This window comes from Theobroma cacao, chromosome 9 (assembly GCF_000208745.1).
Source record: "Theobroma cacao cultivar B97-61/B2 chromosome 9, Criollo_cocoa_genome_V2, whole genome shotgun sequence".
Taxonomy (NCBI): Eukaryota; Viridiplantae; Streptophyta; class Magnoliopsida; order Malvales; family Malvaceae; genus Theobroma; species Theobroma cacao.
The window spans coordinates 2,305,164-2,313,879 of NC_030858.1; the positions used below are offsets into that span (position 1 = coordinate 2,305,164).

Genomic DNA, 8,716 nt, shown 5'->3' on the forward strand with positions numbered 1-8,716 from the left:
ATATACCCTCTAACAATATAAAAGGAGGGAAGCAAGGCATTTATAATCCTTGAAAGGCCTCTTATATCAGCATACATTCCCCAAGGAAGATGAGATAAATTCGAATCATAAAGTACCTGTATTAAAGTTTAAAACATAGAGATTGACAAGCCCAAATTGTCAATTTGCTAAAATGCTGGTGTGTTACTTGAGAGTTGAGACTCAACTGTCAATATGATTAATTAATATCCTCTGTATCACCTCTTGGTAATTTCCCCCCAACGAAACCTAAAACCCCACCAAAAACCCTTGAAAGTCCTTTCTTTTTCTTCAAAATCCTAACCCTAACATTTCTCTTTTGCTTTGCCTTCTCCAGAATGGCGTCTCGTTTTAGATCTCTCTCAAAACCAACATTCTCTATCCTCAAATCTACCCTTAACAAACCATCCCTTAAACCCAGACCCGCCTCTTCTCTCCTTCCTGCTCGTTCTTCCCCCACATTTTCAAGGCAAGAACTTTAAAAACCTTATCTTAATGTGCCCCTTTCAATTTCTTCAAATTTAATAATTTGGACCCGTACCCTTTGTAGTTGAGTCTGTTTTTGAATTTGGGTTCCCGTCAAATTACCAAATTTTTTGCTTCTAAATTGGCAAGCTTTGATTTTACAGGTCTGTTTCTCAATTGGGTTGTCTTCAATCTCTGCTGCCTCTCCACTCAGCGGTGTCTTCGGCTCGGCTCACGTCGTGTCTGGGAATCGATTCAAGGAGCTCGAGGTCGTTGTCTCAGGGTATGCTTTGCAGTGCAAATCCAGGAGTTTGATAATCTCCAAAATGTTTGTAATTTTGTTTCTGTAAGCAACTTTTTTTAACTCTATTATTAATTGATAAAGCCATGTTGTTTGTTTAGGTTGTGTTTTCTCATGAGCATGATGTTCATATCCGATTAATTCTGGTTGAAAGCTATCAATTCGATATCATTTGCCTGATCTTTGTTGGTTGTATTTTTGTTTACTTCTGTTCTTAATTTTTGGTTCATAACCTAAACTAGAAGAAAGTGAAATGGTTTTTTCAATTCAGGAAGATAAGAATTAAGCTAGAGGAAAGGGAACATAATGAGAAGTGTGTAGAAGAGTAGAAATTAAATTTTGCATGTTTGCATCTGCTTGAATTAGGACATATGCATCCAATGTCAGCCAATTAGGCTTGTCATTGACAAATCGAATTTTTTATTTGAGAAGAAAGTTTGGAATGCAGTTATTCTAATATAGATTAGCACAAAAAGGTCTTGGCCAAAAGAAAAAGAGCTAGACTACTTAGTGGAGATTAAATTGTAGTAACTAGTGAGTGAGACTAAATGTACATGTATCATGATTTGCTAAGTTGGGTGTGTTGGAACAGGGGTACATACAAAGCAAGACACAACCTGAGTTGGAGAGCTTGCACATGGCTTGAGAAGGTTGTGTATAATTTATGATTGTCTAAGCAATACACTGAAAATTATTGTTAGTTCTTGCTTTCTTAGTCAAAATAGAAGATTCTGCCAATACTGCTACTCTAATATGATTGGAAACTCAGCTCTAGCTATGTTGAATATTTACTTTCCAATAAGCATGTAATGTACCATACTGCTGCGTTCTCTATATAATATGGATATTATATGCATAATGAGTCCTAGCTCTCTATTTTGGTCTTTGTTCTGGTATATTTGGCTTTCGTTTTTGACATGATTCTAAGCTTGTGTGATTCTTCTACAACTTCAGGCCCTTTTTCTGTCCTCATTGTCAGTTATAATTTTAATGGAGCTATGTGTGCAAAACTTAGTAGGTTCTCTATTTAAATGAATAATTGAATGTACCTTATAATTTGTGAGATATAGTTTCGTACTTATCAGTCTATCAGATCATGTACTTGGACTATATAAATGGATTGGGGATCCGTGTGGTTAAGGAGAAGAATTTGATCTGTTAATTGCAGGAGATCCATGTGAAATATTCTTCTATAGGGAATTGCAGGGCCATGATAATTGTTCAAACTTGTTTTAATTTCTGCTATTTTGTCTCTGCATTTTTATGAAATGCAAAGATTATGCTATTTGTTTTTTATTCAAATTTTCAGATTTTATACGATCTAGCTTTGAATCTGCATGCTAAATGTCCAATTTCTTATGGAATTTGGAACAAAATTTTAATTCTAGGATTCAAATTGAAGGCCAATATTCAAGTCTTGTTGCCAGTGGTATTAGTTCATTGTTTGGTTGTTCGTGCAAGTTATCTCTGACCTATTGTAGATGTGCCAATAACTTTTTCCCTAGTAATTTTTAAGTGCCCTAGCCAACAAGGTCTACTTTCATGTTTCGCAAAGTCTAATGTAATTGCTCATCCTGCTATTTGATAAGGTGCTTAACTCTCAACAGTCACCATGCATTGAAATAATTTTAGTAAATATTGGTTTCTTTCTGAACCCCAGTGGTTGTTATATGTGAAGTAGCTTTATTCAAGATTCATTGACTTAGGAAACCTGTTCAATTAGTTTCTTTCTTATAGCACATGCTAATGCTAATTTTTTGAAGTTTTTTTTTTTTTTGTGCAGAACTAGGTCTCAGTGTGCCTCGATAACATATGAAAGAGTAGAAGGAAGTACTGCATGATGGGTCAGAGTCATTGCTTTCCTTCTTGTTATGTCCACTTGGCGATTTATTTTATTTGATAATTATGTGATTTTCATTATTAAGTTGAAGTAAAATTTCTAAAGTCCCAGATGATGGGCATAACATACACTGCAAGAATCCTATTCCCGATTCTCCCGATTTTGGAAATTTTCTCTTTAGATTTCAATCTTCTTTCAAGGATCCTTTTACAGAAGATATGTGTTGCAACACTGCAACATTCTTACTTTAGATAATAAAATTGCTTTGCTATTTGGTCAACTTTTCTTAGCTTAGAGTCATGGTGGATATAATGAATCATGGAATTCCAATTACTTAACCATGTCTTTTTATTTATACAAATTCTATTCATAATATTGTAGTAATGAGAAATAAAAGCAACGAAAGGATGCATGGATTTCATTTTCTATTCTCATTTTATTCTACCAGCAAAAGTCTTCGTGGTTGCCTTCAAATCCAATCTTAAATCCATTACATCATGTGGAAAGAGCCCATGCCCATTGTATCTTTGATGTTTTACCTTGTTGGAGGAGGCACTTCGATCGTACCAGAAGGTTAAGGCATCCAATTCTGGGTGAGTGTAAATCCTCTTAAGTTGTACAAGCCATTCCATGACCATGACACTAACGACCGTAGCGGGACTATGAATTTGGGTCAGGATAAACCTTGTCGAGGGAGCCATGTTCATATGATTACGACAATATTTTATCTTCCAAAGCAACAAGGGAGGTGCACGTGAGAAAGTAGAGAGCGATGAGATGGTGTCCCCATATCTGCCCCTGGTTTTAAAAGTTGCCTTGGCTATGGCGCCCATGTCTCCACCCTAACAAAACATATGCATGTGGGGCTCTCCCTTTCGATCTCTCAAAAGGCCTTGGCATTCTACTTTTCTTTTTTATTTCAGAATTCGGACGTATTCCTAAAAAACAACCATGTTCGTCCATGCATGCTCAACCACAGTACAATAACCATCCTCAGCCTCAGGGAGGACATATGGGATAATGTTTTGCGATTGGCACGGTCAAACCGTCCCGTCTGATTATCCCCTTTTTCCTTTCCTGCTTGGGTCCATATAATCGACAAGAAATGGAGGCCAGCTGAATTCATTTTTGTCATAGCTCCTGAGAACCTTGCTCCATGGCTCCTAATCATGTTCAATGCCTTGGAGATAAGCTTCTTTAAGACAAGAATCGTTTCAGTTAAGATATGGGGTTCTACCATATATAATAATTAGAACAAAACAAACTCCATCTGTCAAGGCCAGGAAACGAAACTATTGCCATAAACTGAAAAGGGAAATGAACTCGCTTCAATGGTAGAGACATTGGGTTTCCATGTAAAGGCAACAGAGAAAATGCTTATTAATTATCTTAAAAGAAAAGGGGAGCTGCCAATTGCCAAGTCATTGACAGCAGAAGTGGTTGTGAAAAGGAGACAGCCTCTTTACAAATGAACATAGAAAGTACTTACCACTATGCATGGAAGCCCATATATTCAAAAACCTTCTGGAATACCTGGAAGGTATCACACCACCATTACTTATTCCCATATCTGAATTATTCCATTTATTAATTAAATGAATTTGGGGCACCCTTTTCTTAGTTAGAGGCATTTGAGACTGGACCTTGCATTTTTATTCCCAAATATCAACTTCACATTGAAGACATTGCTGATCTTTGAAAACACCATAAGAAGTAGTATCACTAACTTTATCTCTTTAATAACACCAAAGTATACACTCTTACTGTTAATTATATCAATTAAACATTAATTATCTCAATTACCTGATAAATTACACTATAACTTTTGTTAACTTGCATATATACTACAGCATAAATAGAAATCCTTTGCTCCCATTTAATGTCTCGTTTGAGATTTCTTTTATAATTTTCCACAACGGGTTAAGTAAACTTATCATATTAGGGTTTAGAGCTAGGTTTAGGGTTTAAAATTTGTGATTTAATGTTTAAAAATTAAAAAAAATTTTTGATAATATATGACTGAACACATGATGTAAAATTATGAAAATATATATCAAAGGAGACATCAAGTGAGGTAAAAGATTTTTATACCTACATCAGTGGTTCAATATAATTATTATTAACTGCAAATCCTTTTTCCATTACCAAAAGTGAAGAAGAAAAGAAAAAGAAAGAATTGAACCCTAATCACTATTTTTGTGTTTGCAATGGTGGTGAGTACTAACTCTTTGCATGCGGAATGGAAGAAAGGCATGTGACCACCGCAAACTATGCTTCTTTTTTACACTAAATTAAATTAAATTTATTATATTATGTACTGTAAATCCAACTCTATTACCAGAGCTATGTATGGTTTCGTTTGTTTTAACTACTAAGACAAAGGAAAAGAAAAAAAGAAGAAGGGAAAGCCATGGGGTTGGAGAAGAAGTGGGCAAAGAATAGTTAATTAACAATGATTGAGCTGAGAAGATTTGCAGCTATTAAAATATAGAGGCCCATGGATTACCATTTTGCCTAGGATCGTGCATAGACAGGAGCATCGTCAACGAATAAAAACTATACTAGTTTTAATCTACCCATCAAAGAATATATATATATATAAGCCCAAAGTCTCTCTCTGATTACTGATCTTTTACCAGTACAATCTCTGAATCCCAATCCTTACTCACATGCTGCTTTAATCACTATATATAATTATATGTTTTTCTAGTTTTGATTTCATTCTGGAAGTTCTCCAAGGTGGGGGAACTTGTGCAAGAAAAAGGTTAAGATGCCCAGGGGGGATTCAAGTACGTACAAGGCAGAAAAATGGGTTGTACTAAAATTGGGTTGTGGAATTCGGCATTTAAGTTCTACTATAACATTCTCTGAATGTGAAAGGCTACATCAGCATTTCTTGTTCACTGAAATTTATGTTGATGGCTCCATAGTCTTAAGGATAATTATGCACTGGAAGAATCATTTCCAACACACTCAATTTTCTCTTTCACACAAGCTCTTTACATGTAAAAGTTCGTGTCGTTTAAACTTATGTAGGACCGATTTATATTTTTAACTCAAAAAACATGCAATTTACTTTAATTCAAATATATATCGATTTTGATATCTCTCATACAAATTCATATAAATGAAAAATTAAATAAACTCTTATATCACTTATCACGAAATTATATTTTTAATTCAAAAAATATGTATATTAAATAAAATAAAATTTTTATTTTATAAATTTAAAAGTCATCACATTTTATTTTTTAATACGTGAAACCCATAACATATGCATTTAATTACCTTAAAAACATCAAATTTGGGGTTCATTTTCCTTTTCAGATTTTGACCTTATCCATGCCTATCTCTACGTACATCCTTTCCCTATCCCAACTAGGAAAAGAAAAAAGGGTCTGCATTTACCTCCCGTCGGTGATGGGGATGGACCTTGAAATATGTTTCTTGTGCTTTCAGGAAATTGAGGGAAAAGTCCCATGTGAATTGTGGGCATTCATGCAATTTCTGGTTAACAATTGATGGAAGAGATGGCAAGTGGCCTCAAGTCATTAACTATTTGGTAAAGTGACAAAGACGGAAACATGGATTCATCAAAAGCTACATGTTACAAACTTGCAATGCAAACCCACTTGGATGGCTGGAAATTAACATTTTAGTTCTGATAAAATCGTGTTCGTCTTTACTTGTGCTTGACTGAAGTGACACTTTTACACCGATGTGAGATGTTCTCAATAAAATATATTGTTGAAATGGGGTGTGACTATTAATTGAAATTATAATGCATTCTGTACTATAATATAAAGTTGGCCTAAGTACTTCAAATAGATATCAATTGGTCAACATTAGGGTACATAGAGGTATCTTGTGAAATATATATAGGAGTTGGAATGTCAAATTTTAATGGAGGAAGTCAAAGAAAGGATCAAAATGAAAAAAAAAATACTAATTTACCTGAATTACGAATATTGGGTCTCAAGAACATTAAATAGTCTACGAAAATTCTCAAAAAAAAAAGTTAGGCAAAAATTACCCCTAAGAATGTAAGGAAAAAAGGAGAACTGGACTAAATTAACTCTGGGAAAAAAATTTTGAAGAACTCGACCTTAGTAAAAAGTTCCCTACACTAGCACCCACTAGATCAGCTGCCTGAAATCAGGGCCCACATGTTGGTGGATCAAGTAATCATCACCGTTGGGTACATCAAAAACCATGTTCTGATGATGATGGTGCTGCATGAATTGTTGCTGATGTTGATGTTGGGCCCTGAGCATTTCCTTCTGACGCCTAAGCTCGAGCACCTTACGGTGAGAGTTCGAATGCTTAGTCAGAACAAACGTCGGGCTTGCAGCGGGTCGGTACTCGGGCACAAGGCGGCCCGATTTATACCTCACTCCACAAGCATTGCATAATGTTTTTGGGCCCATGGGGCCAGTCCGCCACTGTGGCGTCTTATCCGTAGCGCAATGCAGGCACTTCCGTCCATCAGAATTGGCGAGGCCACCGCCTTCTCCACCATCTTTTTTCTTCGTCTTGACGGGCTTTTTACCGGGGTGGTTCGGGGGAGGGGGTTGGACGGGGACCACAATGTCGGGCTCGGAAGATGAAGTTGTTGGGCTGAGAACGAGGAGGCGGGAGGCCCAATTCAATGGGGCAGCCCGGGATCGTTTGCTTCGTGCCTTGGCGGGCACCGACATGTCCGGATGGAAACTTGGGTTGTTGTTATTGTTACCGTGTTCCGTGTCGCCGTTTTCAATGACGTGGTGCATTTGGTTCGTGAGAACGGGTTGGAAACCTCCGCTCTGTGATGATTCGTCCGGTCGGGTTTTCATTCCGGATATCAGCTGGAGCTTTTGCAGGTCCTCGCTTGAAAATGATTCCTCCACGAAATTCGACAGCCATTCGAGCTCAGCTAAATCGTCGTACTGTTAGAAGAATAACAAAAATAATAATATTATTATTATTAGCAATTTCTCCATCTTCACTTTTCTTCTATCAAATTTGAACTACTTTAATAAAGAAACTATTGTCACTATTCACGCAGCTGTCATCAAATTGCCATGCACATGGATCCTTATCCTTTGTTTGGTTGCCCGGAAATTTATCAAAAAATACGTAAAAAATTTGAAAGTCTAAATTTTTACTAGCTCTTTTTTTTTTTGAAATTTGAACCAAAGCTAAAAGTCCAAGAATTGTAGTAAGTAAAACTTTATTTTATTAGCCGGCATATGCAGTAAAAATAAGGTGAAATTCAAAACTTTCTTTTTTTGTTGCTGTTAAAATTTTTTTAACCTATCACATTATTGCATGTAGGGGGCAGAATTACCGGCACGCAAAGGTCACCCGCGAACTGACCGTCAGTAAAACCTCGGCAACCCATATCACCCGCGAAATTCGGTTCGCAACCAGATAACGACGACGAATTGCAGCTGTCGACGGCCGTAACGGTGGAGGAATCCGTCGAGTGCCCGCCAGCAACGGAGGAGTCGAATGTGCCATCCGTTATAACGGCATCCTCGTTGGAAAAATCGAGTAAGTCCTCCACAATGAAATGGTCACCGGCCGCGGGTTTTTCGGGCGCGAATTGAGAACAGTAGCTGCTTCCTTGATAGAATTCTGGCGCTTCCATAATTTTTAGTAGTTTTTCCCGTTTCTCGTTTTTTTTTTTTTCCTTTTCGTTTTTTGGGTTCAAAGTTGGCGTTAAAGGGAGATTAAGGGGTGGGATAGGGAGAGTATAGTGAGGAAAATGTGTGAGTGTAGAGAGAAAGAAAGAGAGAAAGAAGTGTGAGAAGTTGTGGTCTTGAGGAGAGAGAGAGAGAAGAGGTTTTATTTGCGTTTGAAGGGGACAGGCGGACAGCTAAAATGGAGGATTTTGACGACGTGCAACAAAAAAAAAAAAGTTAAAATAAGGAAATTCTAAAAAAATAAATAAAGAACCTTTAATTGGGTAAAGGAAAATCTTATGAGAAGTTACTTCATTACCCTTTTCTTTTATGATTTTTTATATTATTTTTTCATCAATATTTTTTTATATATACTAAACATTATAATATTATTTTCTTAACAATCTTATTTCATGTCATTACGTTATA

The 8,716-nt window shown here is 36.4% G+C and overlaps 2 protein-coding genes across 6 annotated transcripts; one reads left to right on the plus strand and one right to left on the minus strand.

The window, feature by feature from the left end:
- Window positions 53–2,904, plus strand: LOC18587984. Of its 5 annotated transcripts, none has more exons than XR_001929582.1 (4): window positions 53–487; window positions 648–829; window positions 1,377–1,434; window positions 2,568–2,904. XR_001929582.1 is itself a non-coding variant. In XM_007012085.2 (3 exons), the coding sequence occupies exons 1-2, from the start codon at window positions 357–359 to the stop codon at window positions 796–798; spliced, it is 282 nt and encodes a 93-aa protein (XP_007012147.2). In that variant the 5' UTR covers window positions 54–356; the 3' UTR covers window positions 799–829; window positions 2,568–2,904. The 5 variants fall into 5 exon arrangements, 3 of the variants coding, with proteins under 3 accessions (XP_007012147.2, XP_007012148.2, XP_017983697.1); XR_001929583.1 differs by having other exon boundaries at window positions 648–811; XM_007012085.2 differs by lacking the exon at window positions 1,377–1,434 and having other exon boundaries at window positions 54–487.
- Window positions 6,556–8,479, minus strand: LOC18587985 (GATA transcription factor 12). Its single transcript, XM_007012087.2, has 2 exons — window positions 7,951–8,479; window positions 6,556–7,549 (listed from the first exon to the last, which is right to left on the minus strand). Exons 1-2 carry the CDS (start codon window positions 8,251–8,253, stop codon window positions 6,761–6,763), a joined length of 1,092 nt encoding a protein of 363 aa, XP_007012149.2. The 5' UTR covers window positions 8,254–8,479; the 3' UTR covers window positions 6,556–6,760.